At 38.7% G+C, this 19,582-nt stretch overlaps 1 protein-coding gene and 1 pseudogene across 1 annotated transcript in view; both read right to left on the reverse strand.

The window, feature by feature from the left end:
* The window catches only part of LRRC58 (leucine rich repeat containing 58), a 28,322-nt gene that overhangs the window by 6,909 nt on the left and 1,831 nt on the right, over positions 1–19,582 (reverse strand). The window contains exons 2-3 of the mRNA XM_069069992.1: positions 4,270–4,398; positions 2,260–2,537 (exon numbers count right to left, since the gene is read on the reverse strand). Coding sequence (XP_068926093.1) covers positions 2,260–2,537; positions 4,270–4,398 — 407 coding nt within the window. The remainder of the gene's footprint in view (positions 1–2,259; positions 2,538–4,269; positions 4,399–19,582) is intronic.
* LOC138147420 (homeobox protein NANOG-like) lies at positions 4,408–9,660 on the reverse strand (annotated as a pseudogene).

Raw genomic sequence — 19,582 nt, forward strand, 5'->3', positions numbered from 1 at the left:
GTGTGTGTGTGTGTGTGTGTGTGTGTGTGTGTGTGTGTGTGTGTGTGTGAGAAGTGTCTGAGGCCAGATTTGAACTCAGGTCCTCATGACTCCAGGGCCAGTGCTCTATTCCACTGCACCACCTAGCTGCCCCAGATAGGGAGTTTTCTAGACATGAATAGATTCAAAAAGAGATTTGGGATTTTAAGCACATAAGGGTACCAAAAAACCCAAACTGAGATGGTTCTTGCTCTGGAAAAGCTAGAGTTTCCTACTTCTTTTTTTTTTTCTTTCCTTTTTATTCCAGCCTCATGTTTTTCTGGTGTTTTGGAGATTAACTGCCCTGCAGAGTGACCAAAGGATAGATGGACAACCTAAGTGCTATACTGGTACGAATAAAATATTAAATGTCAGAGGAAGGCCTCTGAGGCAATCCACTACAGAAGATTTTGGGAGTTTGTGGAGAAAAAACAAACAGGATGAAAAGATATGGAATGGATTATGGCACCACTGAAGAAAGTACCCATACTTATGATGAACTCATATCCACCCAAGTACTGATGAATGAACGACACCTACAATTTAAAAACAAAATATTCTCTGCAGCAGCTTAGGTTATTCAGACATAGTGATAAATTCAACAGACAGAAGCAGTACGTTGAAGATACAATTACAAACATGACAAGTGAGCTGACACAATGAATGAATAAAACAAAGCCTTCTAAAGTGTGCTGCATCTTCTGGGTGGACAAAAGCATGAAACTACTCTTATTTCTCTAAGGTTCAATTCATTTCAATTTATTTTTTATTAAGTGATTATTACACGTTAAATAGTTATTCTAGATGGTGCATGACCTAAGAATATGTCCAGTATTTAAAAAAAAGGCATTCTAGAAAATGTAATTGCCTTCCTTTTTGTAACTCCTAGTTCAGTGGCCAATAAGTGAAGAATAAAAATGTCCAAGAACAGTACTAGCTGTTGTTCTCAACAAACCCTCTCTAGTTGTAGGCAGATACATCTTTATCTTTAATGCATTCTTGTTCCTGGAATAAATGAGGACACAAAATGTGCTAAAAAGGTTTTTTAAAGGAATCCCTTAAGGTAGAAAAGAGGGCTTAAGGGTTGTCTTGTAGGGGGAACAAAAGGGACAGAATATATTTAGGATTTTAAGCAGGCAACTTTTTGGTGATATCTTGCATATTTCTTTGCTGTTTCAAAGAAAGAGATACTAATATTAGTAAGGCTCAAGTGATAGCTATTTTTTCAGGGGCACATCACCCCTTTACCAGCTTTTAAGGATATGTGTAAGAAAGTGCATGTGTGTGTGTGTGTGTGTGTGTGTGTGTGTGTGTCTTACAGGTGCCTAACTGTACTTTTTGAGTGGTCTCTATTATTTTTTCCAATGGTTATTTTCATGGCAGCAGCAAAAGGAAATGGGATTTCCTGATGAGACTTAACAGGTTCTAATTACTAAGCATCCTCTGATAATTATGCACATAAACAATTTACTTTAATACATACAATATTAAACAGTATAAAGTACAAACTTTAATAGTTGAAAACAACTAACCAAAATTTCCAATTAACTGTAAAGTTTTAACTATTTAAAAAAGATAAAGGTTTTATGACAATAAGCAGGACTAAACAAAAATCAGAAAAGTTTTTATAACATCCTGCAGTCAATCGGCAGACATTCTAGCCAATCTCCTATACCAAGAGTTCTTAATCTCTTGTGTCATGGATCCCTTTGACAGTCTGATGAAGTCTAGGAACCCCTTTTTAGGATCACATTTTTAAATGCATGTAATACATAGTATTACAAAGAAAACTAACTATAATGCAATGAAATTAGCAAACTATTAAAATAAAGGCAAGTTCATAAAGGTCAAATAAAGGCCAAATTAAGAAGAACCTCTATTCTCTACCTTCTATGGGACTTCCAAATGGTACCAAATGCCATTCGAATGCTGTTGGCTAGCACATATTCCAAGCAGTCAAAATAATGAAATTCTTAAGTTACAGTTACTTAATAATAAATACTTAAGCTATAGTTAAGCTTCAAAATACATTAAGGAATAGAATACATTCTTTCAGAACATAGGCACAATCTTGCTTGCTGGAAAGATGAGCATGGAAACAATGACTAATAACATATAGCAAAAAAAATCATCTTTCTAGCAGATACAAAAGCTATTTTCATCAACTAGAGTGTGCTTTGGGCACTAAATACAAGGGCAAATGAATCCTGAGTTACAAGTAGGAAGTATGAACAAACTTACCTCCACACTTTGGGTTTGGGCAGTTGCTGGCTAAATCCAAGTATCGAACCAGGTTTCCAGGAAGGTCACAAGGAGTGTAGGAGATATTTCGGGTCTTAATGGTCCGACCAGCTAATTCCAGGAGAGTTGGAGGGTCATAGGTTAAATCTCTAACAAACCGAACCACCAAGGGATTCCCTCGCAAACTCAACTCCTGCAAATGAACTAGGCTAAGGATCTCCCGAGGCAGGTATGTCAAGAGATTATTGTGGAGGCTAAGGGAACGAAGGGAATTCAACCTAGAATGAATAAAACATCAAATTATTGATAGAAAAATACATTAGCAAGAAATACTTGATAGGTAAAGAATAAGCAATACAGTTGCTTTATATTTTTAGAAATCTTTAAATATGTGCACATGTCAATTTTGTCCCACTTTTAAGAATATGAAAGATAAGACCAATGTTGTTAGGGATAGGATACTGGTGGAACGGGGAAGTGTGAGTTAACCACAACAATGCCCAAAAAAATGCAGCAAGAAAGTTGTGGTGCAGACCTGAGAAAATGCAGGTTAACTTTTTTTTTTGCCTTTTAGAGGGCAATTGGGGTTAAGTAACTTGCCCAAGGCTACACGGCTAGTTTTTTTTGTGTGGGTGTTAAGTGTCTGAGGCCAGAACCGAACTCAGGACCTCCTGACTCTGGGGCCAGTGCTTTACTCACTGCGCTACCTAGCCGCCCCATAGGTTAACTTTTCTCGAAGGTGGATTGATCTAAGAACAAGTCAGATCAGGCCTTTTGGGCAAGAAGAATTACAGAAGTTATGTTTGGCGAGGGCTTCCTGGCCCAGTGCTTCTGCCCTTACTACTAGCAGTTGTTTAAATTTGTGTGTTACCTCCCTGTGTTGCTGCTTAACTGCCTTGAGAACTGCTTTTACCTGGAGTATTAAATTGTGATCTTAATAAAATGACTTTTTAGGAGCTATTGGACTCTGACTGATCCACTGACTAAATGTGTAAAAGTGACCTGAACAGAGAAAACTGTGAAAGCTTAAGGGTGTGGTATGAGGGACCAATGGGAAAATCTGTGCCTGTAGTTCCTCTGTGCAATCCAAGAAAAAAAAAAGCAGAAGCACAATAAGACAGTAAGTACTATGACAGAAAACAGATTTTTACCAAACTAAATTTACCTTCTAGATGTCTACAAAAGGAAAAACAGATATAATACAACACATAATATTTCATACCAAGAGTTTCTATAAATTCTGACAGGTCAGAGTTAGATTAGTTAATTGCTTCGTCAATTAAAAGCAGAGTCACTAAAAGTTCACAAAAGTTAAGGAGTCTTAGATGTCCTCAAGTGGGTCCTAGTTCCAGAGTAGGGAATATATACTAAAGAAGGAAGGAAAAACACAACCAGGAGTCAGAAAAGCCATGTTCTAGTCTTAATTCTGCCACTCTACAGTTATTTGATTTTAGGTAATTCCTTTAATCTCTGAGACAAGTTTAGTTTTCTCATTTGTAAAGCAGAAATAGTCTTGCAACATTTAAATGCAACAGTGCATGCTGAAGTGCTTTGGAAATTGCAAAGGATTATACAAACATATGAAGATATTGCTATGTGAAATTTTATCTTATATTTATATTTATCCTCAAACAGGCTGAATAATAAAGTTAGGAAAATGCCACACTTAAAGGATCATAGCATTTAGAGCTGGGAAGGACCTTCTAACTCCCTCATTTTATAAATTAGGGAATGAGGCCCAGAAAGGTTGATTTGTTCAAGGTCACAGAGTCAATAAATGGCAGAGATGGGATTCTAACACAAGTTCTCCGTATTATAGTTAGACTGGAATTTATTTCTTTAGTGGGTTACTAATTAAACTGCATATCTGGAGACATAATTCTTATACACTACATACTTTAAGAACTGTTGGCTCATATTTACATGAGTGGCCTATTGGTAAGAAAACAAAAACAGTAATCTTTTGTAATGTTAATATTTTAATATTTAAAGTATCATGCTACTACTCACTGGGCTAGCTGAGGAGGCACACTTTGAATCTTGTTGTCACACAATACCAAATAATTTAAAGACGGCAGGTTTGCTAATTCAGGTGGGATCTCCTTGATGAAATTCCCTCCGAGGTATAAAAACTCTAAGCTGCAAAAAGAAAAAAAAAAGAAAAATTGATCTAACATTCCATTCAAACTCCTATCACACAGCTGTATCAGGCATATTGAAAGATAAAAAGTAACATTCTCCCCTAAAGAAGTATAAGATCTGTCAGGGAAGACAAGGGTACAGACATAAGAAATATTCAATCATGAGACAATATAACAAGACAGCGATGCAGAAGCTAATGCAGAGCAGCCCCAGCCCCCTTTCTGTTACTCACTAGCCAGTCGCTTAGAAACCTAGCCATTTCACTTGCTAGTCTTGTTTTCCTTCATTTGTAAAATTGGGAAAACATTTGCCCTACTTATAGCACAATTTGGTTGCAAAAGGAAGTGCTCTATAAACTCCAAAGTGTCATAACAATTTGAACTAATACTATCTTTATTGTAGAATGATATGGTCATTAAAGGATTAACAGCTGAGGTGAAACTTGAGGTAGTCTTTGAAAGATGGGTAGGCCTTAAGGTGGAAGGAGGAGGCTACTTGAAGTTGGGGAACAGTATGTTTCACAGAGTTCAGAGCACAAAGATTTCTTAGAGATTATCTTGTCCAAACCCCTCATTTTACAGAGGCCCAAGCGGCTAAAAAGTTTGCCCAATGTCACTAATGTGACAGTCAGAATTTGAACCCAGTCTTCTGATTCCAAACCCAGTTACATCATGTTGTTTACAACAGAACATTTTAGCTGGAATGTGCACTTTGTGATGGGGAGCTGAATACAAGATGAAAGGGAGAAAGGCAAGCTTAATAGATGGTAGAAAACCTTCATTAAGTGAAAGATGTTAGACTTGAGGGTTTAAGCAGTGAAAAACTATAAAAGATTTTTAGAGTAGGAGAATGACATAATGAAAGTATTTAAATAACCCAACTTGGAGTCTGGATCTCCCTTTGCATCTTTTAGAACAATCTCAGTAAAATTACACTCAAAGTGGTTATTACAGTGAAATTAGACACAGGATGTGTTGTTTTGTAACAAAATGTAATTGCACAGCTCAAGAGGTTTTCCAGTGACAGTGAGGAGGCCTCTCCAGAAGATCCATTGTGGATCTGGCAGTGATACCCCTCTCTCCTCTAAAACAAGTAATTTTTGCTTGCCTACCAATAAAATAACCAATATTCCTTTCTTTTAAAATCTACACAATCCCTAGTCACTACTGAATTTCTATCAGAAAAACCTTAAAAAAAGGCAGGGGGGGGGGTAACAAAAATGGTCAACTGGGATAAATTTTACGCATAAATTGCAAAGTACTCCACATAGCTTAGCTGTTACAAGGTTATAGTTTATGTCTTTAAAAAAAAGCTTCATCTCTCTGTAAAAAAAAAAAAGGCACAAACTTCTTCATTTGTGACAAAGTACTTTTGAGACTAAGGGTATTAAACTATAGGGAAATCATCCACTCTACCCCCACAAAAGTAGAAAATACAACCTTCAAAATTTCCTGTATTCTTTCTTTTTTCAAACGAACGAGACAAAACATGCAAACAACTATGTACAAATAAGGGTAAATTGGGAAATAATCTCAGAGGGAAGGCACTAGCATTACCTTCCTTCTGTCTCTATTAAGAGACTATACTGAAGATTAAAAAAAAATGCAGAAAGATAGTTTTAGCTTATCCTAACCATAGTATTTCACCAAAAACCTAGCTCAAAACCCACAAAGCTATAAAATCTCACTGACATGTCATTTCTCATTACGTGCTTTCCGCACCTCTGCTTCCCACTGATGCTGGGTTTCATCTTGTCACTTCAATCTGGATTCCGAACCTTGTAGACTTTCTACATGGTCTAAGAGTGCCGAAACCTGGAGCAGCTGGCAGAATCTCAAGAGGACTGAGGTATGCCTTCACTCATATAACAACTCCGACTCTCCCATAACAGAGATTAAAAAGGAGAAAAGACACAGTAGGGAAAAGAAACCAGTGGTAAAGACAGCCTTAGAAAGAGTACTTGGGGGAAGGTAGATTAACTGCCCAGATTATGGTGAGACTGTATGCACCACACTGGGATTTTAAAAGTGTTAGAGGATCTCTGGCCTGCTGATAATCATAGCCCTCTTCTGACTTAAGGGGGCGAGAGAGAACCTGCATGTTTATGGCGTAGTTTGGGAGATATTATATGGGGGGTGTAGGTGGTAGGGGTCTGTGGTTTCATGGGATAGTTCTCACTAGTATTATTTCTAAAGGTGATATCCAAGTCACTGGAAGGGTAGGGATATGCTACAACATCTGGTGCTGATGGGAGCCCTCACCACCATTCTGAAACTTTTACTCCATACTGGAAAGTTTCTAGGATTCACCATATAGGCCTTGTGAAATAGAAGCAGTGCTTATGTACTTCCCAACAGCTAATGAATTCTCAACCATACTATTGCCATTCTATTACCACATGGTATCTTTCTGCCATCTCTTTGACTTCATTCTCTGGTTCTGAAAACAGTTCTTGACTTGTTTATGTGTAAGGTTCAAATTCTCAGCCACATTTTTGATCTGCTCGGGGCTATGGTATTTTTGCTCCATGAATATACTGTTAAATACATTCAGTTAATCCTGAGAAAACATTGTCCTCATCTTAGGTTTTTTGACCAGACTCTGATCTCCTTTTTACTGATGGTTCTTGGGCTTGTTAGAGGAGGAAAAAGTTATTTGAAGGAGGGGGGTCCATACACGAAGGAAGAAGGAGGAACAGAAGAAACTGACATGCTTGGCAGGAGCTTTTCCACACTTTGTATATGGAAATCTGAGTATAAGTCTGGGAAGGTTCTGTCTGGGACCAAAGATTCAGGTGTTGTAAGGGCAGCTCATGTGGCTCTCAGGTGGAAAGTGAGTGAGGGGCTGGAGATCAAGAGGCGAGATGCTAGAAAGAAAGGGTTCAACCAGGACAGTCAAAGTAAATACAGGAGCAAAAGCCTTGAGCAAAGTGTTTTGCAAAATATGTAATGTTCCACAAACCCAAAGTGTTTTAGATAGAAGCTAATTTAGAACAATAGTACAACTGTTCCCAGCATAGGAACACAGGCCTAACCTGGTGGGTGTGACTGTTCTTTGAGAAACAGAACAGTAAGTATTCATTTTAGGGGAAACATGGACCAACAGGGCTGGAAGAGTCCTTAGAGCTCATCCTACTCAATTCCCTAATTTTTGAGATGTGTAAAACTGAGATCTGGGGAGATGATACACTTGCCCCAACCAGAGAGTTATTTAGCAAACTCTCATCCCCAAACTCCTAATGCAACACTCTCTCTTCCATAGCACAGTGCCTCAGGAGAGTAGACAGGGTAGCTGAACACCTGCCTCTCTGGGGTTTAATTCCAGTGCTAAAACTATGGAGGGTTATCTCAGCAAACACACTGTACAAATCTGTCATAAAAATTCAATGCTTTTCAGGTAACTTCCAAGGGAGAGAGAGTTAAAGCCCCTCCAGGATTAAAGTGGGTTAAACATAAGAGAATCTGAGAACTATGTGCTAATAATTACTAATCTTTTTAACTAATTATTAAATATCTAACCAAAATCTTGTCCAAGATAAAGTCCAAAATAACTGAAACCTTGATGAGATTTCTCCTCTCCCCCCACCAAAAGCTTTTTCTGATACACCCCGCCGTTTGAGTCTGCTAACTATGATGTTAAGCTCTGAAATAGAATGCAACTGGCAGAATGAAAAATCATTTTTCCACTGATTTTCATTAAAATTTTAGAGGAATTCTGACCTTGTGATGACAGTGTAAGATGAGAAGGGGAGACATTTCAGTCTGCGTATTATCTGATACAGGTTTCTATGACAATCACTTGTTATTTCCACTTACTTGGTAAATAAGCAAGAGTGGCAGCTCTAATTAGCACCACACAAAGAGAAGAGAAACAGACTTCTGATGTTCAGTCACCATTTTCTCACAGTGAAATATTAGTAGCTAACATTTAAGGTTTACAAAGCACTTTATATGTTCTCTCATTTAGTCCTCACAGCAACCCTGGGAGGTAGGTGCTATTATTATCCTCATTTTACAGATGAGAAAACTAAGGCACAGAGAGATGAAGTGATTTGCCCAAGGTAACACTGCTAGTGTCTGAGGCAGCAGGATTTAAACTCAGGTCTTCCCGATTCCAAGTGCAACTTTCGTAGGGCTAGAGTAACTTAGGGAGAAAGAGCATTACTTATATCTTTCATATAGCTAGTATTTAAAGTACTACAAAAAGAGTTTACTCCCTTATTTTAAAATGCTCTAAGTTCATCTATCCAAATTTAGAGCATTTTGTTTCATGCTCACACATTTATTAAATTCTTTTCAATAAATTATCTGTAACTGGCTCCTTTTGAGATTTTAAAATATTTTTAATATTAACTGTAAGGACAATAAACATTAAGAGTTGTCTGAAAAAAAAAAACTAGCTGTGTAACCTTGGGCAAGTTATTTAACCCCAATTGCTCTCCAAAAAAGCCAAAAAAAAAAAAGTTATCTGAGCTGGGTATGGTGCTACAAGCTTGTAATCCCTGTTACTGGCTGAGGCAAGAGGATCTCCTGAGCTCAGGAGTTCTGAGTTGCAGTATCAAATATAATGTCTGCACTAAATTCAGCAATAACACTCCTGGAAGTGTGGGGCTTCCAGGTTGCTTAAGAAAAGGTGCATCAACAGACATATCAGACCTGTATCAAATTGCTTGCTGTCTTGGGGAGGGGAGGAAAGAAGGGAAAAAAATTTGGAACTCAAAATTTTTCAAAAAAGGAATGCTGAAAATTGTCTTTACACATAATTGGAAAAAATAAAATACTATTAAATTTTTTTTAAAAAGAGAGAGGTGAATCAGCCCAGGTCAAAAATGGAGCAGATCAAAGCGTTCCTATCAATCAGTGAGCCTATGCTTTGGTACTTTTAGCTAGGGCAAGATGGGGACACAAACTAAGTTATCACAGAATCTAAGTACAAAAGGCCTTAACTCCAATACAATCCCAACTGCACATAAAAGAAATTCCCCTCTCCCCACAGTCCTCCCCCCCCACCCCAATCATATGCCTGATACGTGGAAGTCCCTGTATTTTACTAACTCCCAAAACAGATCACTGACTGCACTTCTGGCCATTCTAATGGGTAGGAAGATTTTTCTGCCATCAAGCCTAAAGTCTCCTATTTACACCTTCCACCCATTACTCCCAATTCTGACCTCTGGAGTCAAATAGAACAGATGTAGATGTATCTTTACAAGTACACGAAGATGGTTATCGTACAGTGTTTTGCCCACCGCCTTCCCATGTCGCTTTCCTCTAAGTTAAACCTTCCCATTACCTTCAACAGAGTTACAAGACATAAACTAAAGGCCCTCTACCATCCTGACCATCCTTCGTACCTTCTAACTTATCAACATCCTTCTTAAACTGTAGCACCAGGAACTGAACACAATGAGCTGGAGGATGAGGGCAGAATTCATTGCTATCACATCCTTATTCCTGGAATTTATGCCTCTCTCAACCCTGCTCAAATTCAAATTAGCTTTTCTGGCTGCAGTATCATCCTGCTGACTCATCTTGAGCTTGCAGTTCTTTAAAACCTCCACAGGTTTTCAGACAAGCCTGACCATACCTTCTTGTCTCATATTTGTCCAATTGACCTTTTTGTGCCCAAATGCAAGACTTTATATTTATCCCTACTGAATTTCATCTTATTTGATGGAATACTCTGCTTCAAGGTTTCTTTACTTTTTTTGTGCCATGGACCCCTTTCATAGTCTGAAGCTTACAGACCCATTCTCAGAAGAATGTTTTTAAATAAGTAAAGGAAATACTGAATTTCATTTAAGAGACAGATGTAGTTTTTTTTCCTATCCAAGTTCAAAGATCCCCTAAAATCTACCCATGGACTCCCCCTTCTCTAACATGTTAAGATCTTTTTTGGATCCTGAATCTTTCATCCAGTGGATTAGGTCTCCCTTCTTGCTTTATGCCATTTGCAAAATTTGATAAACATGTCTTCCATTCTTATATCAATAACTGACAAAAATGTAAACACACACACATACATACAAAACAGGAAATCCCATTATCCTGTGAGATTTAATCTATCTCACTTCTCAAATATCATCAACACCCTCTGCCCCTCTGAACAGAACCTGTGAATGGAGGGCAGGGCCATGGGCTCTAGGGCCTCCATTTAAGACAGGGATCAGCATCTCCCCACTGCCCACCAGCTATACTACTTCTGGACTTCTTTGTACCTCTCCTGGAAACTCTCTAACCCAATTAGATTACAAGCTGCTTGGGGGCAAGGACTGTCTGTTTTTGTTTGTATTTGTGTCTCTAGACTGACTTGGATACTCTTCTGAAGACAGTCCGGTTATGCCAATATTGAACCATTAACAACAATAATACTTTTTGACTATAGTTATTCAACTAGTATTGAATCCACCAGACTGTATTATTTCTCTCCATATTTTCCAAAAGAATGTGAAATTTTAGCAAAGCAACTAACATTCACCTAGCAGTTTAATAACTCTGTCAAAAAAGGAAACAAAGTTAGTCTAGCATGACTTGTTCATGATGTAGCCCATGCTGGCTCTTTATAACCACTCTTCCTTTCTGTAGTTCATCAACCAGCTCTTTAATGATTATCCATTCTAGAATTTCCCTAGGAATTGATACTAAGTTCACAGGTTTATATCTGCAGATGTTGTTCCTTTTCTTTCTTTTTTTTTTTTTTTAAAGCAATCAGGGTTAAGTAACCTGCTCAAGGTTATATGGGCCAGTTATTTCTGGGTGTGGTGCTAAGTATCTGAGCCCAGATTCGACCCCAGGTCATCCCGACACTGGAGCTGGTGCTCTTACTCGCTGAGCCACCTGGACACCCCTCTTTCTTTTTTTAAAAGGGACATTTGCCCTTCTCCAATCTTAGGGTCCTTATTTCTATTTTTCACAACCTTTCAAATATTACTGACAGTGGCAGCAATCACACTTTTTGGTACTTAAGAATGTAGAACACAAAATCTCTTCTAAAAGAATGCAAATCTGAGAGCACAGGCTTTCATTTTTTTTTCTTTGTTTTCCCAGTGGCATACTAGCACAGTAGGCGCTTAATAAATGGTAGGAAATGGAATAGGGTCTAAGCTTTAGTATCTCAGGATCCAGCCTGAGAATGCCTTCATAGCTTTATGCAAACACCTTTGATACATAATTTAGTAAACAGTCAAAAAACCCCTCCAAACACCACCACAAAATTCTGAAAACCATGCCCAATTTTTGTAATATTTTTATAATACCGCATTCAAGTACAATAGTTTAAAAAAGCAAAACAAGTATTTCTAAGGCAAACAAATTGCATAGATATACTCTATTGTTTACAAATAGGACATACACAACAAAAACTTGATGTGAACAAATTTTAAAATGCTAACAATCTACCATAACCAAGTTTGGACAAAACTAGCTATCTGGATATCTTTCAGTTTAAAATCTTTTGCTTTTTGGAAGGGAGGAGGTAGGGCAATTGGGGTTAAGTGACTTGCCCAAAGTTACATGGCTAATTTTTTTGTGATGTGTCTGAGGCTGAATTTGAACTCAGGTCCTGCTAACTCTAGGGCTGGTGCTCTATTCACTGTGCCACCTAGTTGTCCCTCAGCTTAAAATCTTAAAAAGAACATAAAAAGACTCACTGTCAGACAGATGTCATGCAACACAATATTTTCTGCTTCTAAAAGACATTTTTTTTTTCCATGAGAGCATGGTTTGCTTTCTGACATCTCAAAATGTTGGGAATGGTGACCAAAAAAGGAGTACATTAAGAAATGGGCAACCAGGGTGGTTTGGCAACTATGATGGAAAAATACTAGTTGAGAGATATGGAGATGTTTAGCCAGGAAGAAAGATGTAGGAGGAATGGACATAATCTTCAAATGTTTGCAGTCTTACCGTGTAGAAGAAGGAGTATTTTCTATTTCATATAACTGTTCCTTTCTGACAATTGAAGTAGTCAACAAAAGAATAGATTGCTTTACAAAATGGTAAAATCTGCAGTATCTGGAAATGTTTTAACAGAAGCTTTAATGATCATTTGTCAAAGATGGTTTCCCAGGTTCCTTCAATTCTAATAGCAATTCTAGTTTCCCTAGTAGCAATAGGAATTTACTAAACCTACTTCAACTTATGTTTTCTTCATCTGTCTCTTAGAGTAATAAATTGTTTCTTCCTATTCAGAGGACTTCAATTTTCCTTTCTCCATTTATCCAAATCCTACTCATCCTTCAAGGTCAGAAAAAGTTGTTTTTCCTAAATGAAACTGGAAACATCTCTGAAATCTGATAGCATTCAAAGGCTATGCTACTCATACTGTCACTAATTTGTGAATCATTAATATTTATCTAGTCTAGTAAAAAAAATATAAGACTAATGGAAAGATGGATGTGGAATCAAGAAGACCTGAGCTTGAATCCTTTACCCTTATATACATCTTAGTTGAGTGAACCCTGAATTATTTCATCTGTAAACTAGGGATATACTAACTGTATATATCTCATAGAGCTCACCTGTTCTGAAGACCAAAACAAATATATGGAACTTTGCAAACCTCATAGCATATAGCATCAGCTATTGTCACTACTACTCTCTGAGGTCAAAATTCCCCATACTGCTACACTCAAATTTAATTCAAGTTTTTTTTTTAGTTTATTCTTATTTTAAAAACAAAAAAAAAAACACCTCTTAATATTTTAGCTGCCCTTTTCAGGAACCAGTATATAAAATTTTAATAATTCCATAAATATATGGTAGACAGAACTTGGTAAAAGCTCACTTTCATAGAATCATCATATAATATTGTCTCTTTGAACTATTCTAGGATTTATTATAGTTTTGACCAAGAATACATTTTTTTTCAGTTTCATTTCCATGACTTTTTCCTTTTTAGCCACAACCAAGATAATGGCTATTTTATGGAATTGGATTTTGGGGGCTTTTTTTGGTTAATAGTTTTATATTATTTTCTCATAAGAACATAAGAAATAAATGAGAATTTAACTTTTCCACAAAAATAGATTATAAATTGAGGGAAGGGAGTACTGAATGCTTCCTTTAGTGCTTAATAAAGTATTCTAATGGGGAAAAGCACAACAAAGAGTTAGACCTGGATTAGACATGTGATTTTCAAAAGAGCTAATAGCATTCTGAGCTGTTTCCTAATCTGCATGGGGATAAGGACTACCTTAATCATACTTACAGGGTTGCTGTACAGGTTGAGTTAGCCTCACGTGAAAATGCTTTGAAACTAAGTAGCTTTACAAGTTTATCCTTCAAGAATATGGGGCTTTATTAATGTATATATGCTTGCCCACAATTTAGTTCACAATCTGTGAAAACCTTAAAAAGTTGCTGTGCCCCACAAAGTCACCACTCATTTCCCAGGTTGGTAGGACCTGCCAAAATTTGCACTCTGGTAGCACAGTCTTCTAGAATAGTGTGCCATGAAAAGGCAGAGAAATAGAATTTTAATATAAGGTGAATCAAACCTAAAGTTTTGTTCAGTCATTTCAGTCGTGAAGTCATCTTCATGACTTCATTTGGGGTTTTCTTGGTAAAGATACTGGAGTAGTTTGCCATTTCCATCTCTAGCTTATTTTACAGATGAGGAAACTGAAGCAAACAGGGTAAAGTGACTTGCCCAGGGTCATACAGCTAGTCAGTGCCTGAGGCCAGACTGAACTCAGGAAGATGAGTTTTCCTGACTCTAGACCTGGCTCTCTATCCACTTCACCACCTAGCTGCCCCAAACATATAGCTATTCCTATGATCTCAAAGTCCTGTTTTTATTCTCTATACTTCAAAAAGATTTCTTCAGTTCTCTCATCTTCAAATATTTTGCAAGTAGGGTGAGGATCAGTAGCATTTCTAGCATATCTCCTCTTAATGCATATGGTCATATAACCTCTTGCTTGGACTATCCCAAGAGCCTCATAATTAGTCTCCTCAGTTCTAACCTCTTTCCTCTCCTGTCCTCACAATTGCTAAAAGAATCCTCCTAATGCACAGGTCTGAACGTGGCACTCCCCTGCTTAAGACCATTAGTAACTCCCTACTGCCTTTTGGTCAAAATAGAAGTTCCTCGTGTTTGTTCTTCACAATCTGGCTCCAGCTTGTCTCCCTAGAACTATCTCAACTGGCTCCATCTTCATGTACCATACACTCCAGGCAAATGGGCCAATATTGAATTCAGTATTCACCTCAGGCTACTATGATGTACTGCATGGTATACTGTTTGTATTAAATGCATTCTTTCCTCACCTCCAACTCTTGGAATCTCTAGTTTCCAAGATTCAGTTCATAATCCACCATATAGGAAGGCTTTCCCAATGCCCTGCTGGTGTTCTCTTTCCCCTAAAAATTGTTTTGTCTTAACTTTGTAAATATTATGTTCCCTCCCACCCCAGTATAAGCTCCTGGTGGAAAGGAGTGTTGGTTTTATCTTTGGATTTCCAGGCCCCAGAACAGTTCCTTTAACATAGTAGGCATTAGAGAGTTTAATTCAATATAAAATCTTGATTCTGGAAGAATTCACTCTATAGGACTGGTTCCAGATATTCCTATAATCTAAAAATCCTATGTATTTATTCACTATACTTCAAAAAAGCTTCTTCAGTTCTCTCATCTTCAAATATTTTGCAAGTGGGGTAAGGGTCAGTAGTATACAGGCATCACCCACATGATACAATCACTGCCAATTCCAAACAAGTCAACAAAGATTAAGCCAAAAGTATTTGCTGAAAAGCTAATATAGTTAATTGGTGATACTAAAGGTCCCTTCCTTTGAACTAAAGGAGATTTACATGGGTTATATACTCCTGAACATTTTTTTAAACTGCCCTAAAAGAAAAACATTTTTCTTAATTTTAGAATTCAATTCAATAGGCATTAAGTACTTATTATGAGAGAGGCACTGAAGCATAATGGAGAAAGAGGCAAGAAGATCTGAATTAAAATCCTTCTGCCACATACTAGCAATGTAATACTGGCCTTTAACCCTCTCAGTGCCCTACTGGCTAAAATTCTAAGTTGAACTCTACTGGCAGAGAAAATTTTCTCACCTATGAGTCCTCTTTAGCAGAGTGAATCACGTTAAAATGTAATTGGGAAACAGTTAACAAAATAAATAAAAATATAACAGATAATGTTAATTCCATGGTTTTCTAAGTCAATATTTGGGCTGGCAGGATGTTTCTATATTTGAGTTCGACACCACTGCACAATAGCAATGAATTCCCAGGTCTAGTACTTACTTATGGATGACTCCAGGCCCCATATCAGATTCCAGGGATATAAAGACAAAACATCCAAAATGGTCCCTGCCTTCAAGGAACAGGGAGGACACTAGCATAAAAAATATCCAGTGTATCAACACTTTAAATCAATGACACTATAAACTGAAATTGTCAACTAATCTAAGTTATCCTTAAGATCATCTAAGAAATCCTTAGGTTTGTCAGAAAGACACTGTCATAGGGCAATTACACAGAAAAATACAACAGGTTTCACAGAATCACAAAATTTGATCCTCAGTAGCCAGCTAGTTCAACCCATACAAAAAAGGAACCACTACCCTGCTCCCTCTCTGCCTTCCCTTTATAAGGTACCTGACAAGTGGCTGTCTAGTCCCTGCCTAAAGACCTCCCAAAAGCAGGCATCCACCCCTTGGGAGGAGACCCTTCCACTGGGGATGGCTCTAATGCAAGGCTAGGAAGTTCTTCCTGATATCAAGCCTAAACTGTCCTTTTTGCAACTTTTACTCCTTGCACCTGGTTCTGTCCCTTGGGGCCAAGCCCAATAAAGGAATTCGTCTTTCACAATACAGTTCTTCCAATACATGAAGACAGCTATGATGTGTCCTTCTGAGTCTTCTCTGCTTCATGTTACATATCCAGGGTCCTTTCAGCCATCTTCTTATGTTCGGGACTAAAAGCACTTCCCTCTTCCTGGCCTCCTAAAGTGAGATTCTCAGAACTGAACACAATACTCCAAATGACGCTGGGTGAGGGCAGAGTACAGGGAGGCTTCTTACAACCCTGCTCTGGAAGCATGCCCCTCTCTGAACGCAGCCAAAGATCACATTAGCATTTCTGAGTTGTGACATCATGTACACTCATGTTGAGCTTGCTGTCTAGTAAAACCACTACATTGTTTTTCAGAACAAGCACTAACCATGCCTTTCCCATCTCATACTTGTGAAACTGGCTGTTGTTGCTGTTGTTCAGTTGTTTTCAGTCAAGTCTGACTCTTCATGACTCCATTTGGGGTGTTCTTGGCAAAAACACCAGAGTGCTTTGCCATTTCCTTCTCTAGCTCATTTTACAGATGAAGAAACTGACGGAAACAGGGTAAAGTGACTTGCCCAGGGTCACACAGCTTGTAAGTATTTGAGACCAAATATAAACTCAGGTCTTCATGACTCAAAGCCTGGTGCTCTATTCACTGTTTTATCCACTAGAAACATCTTCCCTTCAGACTATGTTATAAGAAATCATTTTTTATATAAGCAATTGGGGTTAAGTAACTTGCTCAAGGTTACATGGCCAGTTATTATTTCTGGGTGTGGTGCTAAGTATCTGAGCCCAGATTCGATCCCAGGTCATCCTGACTCTGGGGCCGGTGCTCTTACTCACTGCGCCACCTGGCCGCCCCTATAAGAAATTGTTTTTAAGTAAATCTGGGGGTATAATGGAAAATGCAGTCAATACTCAAGAGACCCAGAACCTTGTCCCAGCTCTACTAAGGTCACTTCACTGGTCCTTAGTTTCCCCATGTACAAAATGAGAGGATTAAACAAGTTAATACCCAAGGTCTTTTCAGGACTGAATGTTCTGTGACTCTAGGATTCTGTTCAACTGTGATTAAGGAAATGCACTAGACCCTATGCTTTGGGTGTCCTGCTAAACATCAACCATGCAAACTCCTATTTGTAAGGTCACAGGTATCAGCGAACAGAGAAAGGCCAGTGGCAGCCTAAAGACTACAGTACTATTACAAAGGCCAAAGGCCACAGGAGTAAGCAGAAAAACAATGGGAAAAGCCATCTGCCCTGGAGTTAGTGGACCTGGGTTTAATCCCACCTCTTTACCACTCACAGTGTGACTTTGGGTAGATCACTTAGCATTCTCTGGGCATTAGTTTCCTCATCTGCAAAAAGACTCAATTGCTTCTGATGTGTCTTCCACCTCTTGCTCTATGCCTTTGTGATTCTTAGAGGTAACTGAACAGAAACATCTGACAGAGTCATGAAGTGGTGAATGAAGGGAGTCAGAGGCTGAGAGGATAGCTCTTCTTAGGCCTGAAAAGAACAGGCAAGATCGTCTGGTCCGAGCCCCTCATTTCACATATGAGATAACTGGGGCTAAAAGAAGCCGAATGACTTGTCTAAGATCTGATTCCGTATCTAGCACTCTTTCCACCTTACCATCTAGTCCAGGGGTTCTGACATTTTTCCTTTGATGAAGCCTATGGACCCCCGTTCTCTCAGAATGCTATTAAACACATAAAATAAAATATTACAACTATACAGGAAAGCAATGTCAAAGTACAGTTATTAAAGTACAAAAAGACAAGTTCAAGGATCCCATGTTAAGAATCCCTGATCTAGGGGCGGCTAGGTGGTGCAGTGAATAGAGCACCGGCCCTGGAGTCAGGAGGACCCGAGTTCAAATTCGGCCTCAGACACTTAACACTTACTAGATGTGTGACCTTGGGCAAATCACTTAACCCCAATTGCCCTGCCTTCCCCCCTCCAAAAAGCAAAAAAATCCCTGATCTAATCCAACTCCCTTTATTTTATAGAGGATGAACTGACACCCAGGGAGGTCTCTTGCTTCCAAACCCCAGCTGTCTTTCAACCACAACATCTAGTTCAATGTTCTTATTTTACAGAGGAGGAACCTGAGGCTTAGAGCAATTAAATGACTTGGCCAAGGCCTTCTGGTTTGTTTATTCATTCAGTCAACTAGTATTTAATGAGGGCTTACTTCCTATGCCCTCCAGGACCTCACATTCTAATGGGGGAGACAACATACAAACAACTAGGTATGTCTAAGATATATAGCCTAAATGGGAAGTAATCTCAGAGGGAAGGCACTAGCATTAGGGGAAACCAGGAAAAGCCCTTTCCCCAGAAGTGAGATTCCAAATTCAAATTCTTTCCACATTAACCATCTACACCAAAGATATAAAAAATGCTGCCCCCAACACTCTGAGTGCAGCCCAAATTATATTAAAATGCAATTGGGAAATATTTAACAAAAGAAAAATACAATAAAACACAGATAACATTACATTTTAAAACTAAGTCAACCTACCCACAGGGATCTTTACGTACATTTGTTGTAGTTATTGTTCAATTGTTTCAGTCCAGTCTGACTCTTCCTGACCCCATCTGGGATTTTCTTGGCAAAAATATTGGAGTAGTTTGACATTTCCTTCTCCAGCTCATTTTAAACAGGAAAAACTGAGGCAAACAGGGTTAAGTGACTTGCCCAGGGTCACACAGCAGGTAAAATGCCTGAGGCTGTATTTGAACTCAGGAAGATCCTGACTCCAGGTCCAGTGCTCTGCCCACTCTGCCACCTAGCAGCCCTTATATACACTTAATAAACCTTGTTTCTACCAGAGTTCTATACCACTGATCTAGACCACTCATTTTACAGAAGAAGAAACCAAGGCCCAGCAAGGTTAGATGTCTAGGCCCAAGGTCTGATTCTTAAGCCAGCCCTAATTTGCATAAAGTCACTTTACTGTATTGGTCTTGGTCTAGTCATTTCAGCTTTGCTGGGGCTTACTGTGCTCATCTGTAAAATGGAGATAGGGAAAACTACTTGATTTATAAGGAATCACCAGTTCTAGAAATCCTACAGTGAAAATCCTGTCCCCTTAGGAAAAGCTGGAGGGATTCCCAGAGTGGAATGGCTTACTTACCTGGGAAATAAGTGTTAGGGGAAGGGAAGGGACAGTCTTCCCCTGGAGGAGAAGCAGTAATGGGGGAGAGGTCTTCCCCTGGAGCATTAGGAGAGTCTCCCCTAGAAGGAGAAGTGGGGGACGTTCACCTTCTGTATAAGTAGTGGGGGAAGGTTGTCGTCTCTCCCTGGAGCAGAAGGGGGAGGTCTCCCCATGGAGAATCAACAGAGGGGGTCTCTCCCTGGAAGAGGAGGAATGGGGGG

The sequence above is a fragment of the Petaurus breviceps genome, unplaced genomic scaffold, assembly GCF_028583685.1.
Source record: "Petaurus breviceps papuanus isolate PSGF00001 unplaced genomic scaffold, PetGlider_PUasm1.0 90792, whole genome shotgun sequence".
Classification (NCBI taxonomy): Eukaryota; Metazoa; Chordata; class Mammalia; order Diprotodontia; family Petauridae; genus Petaurus; species Petaurus breviceps.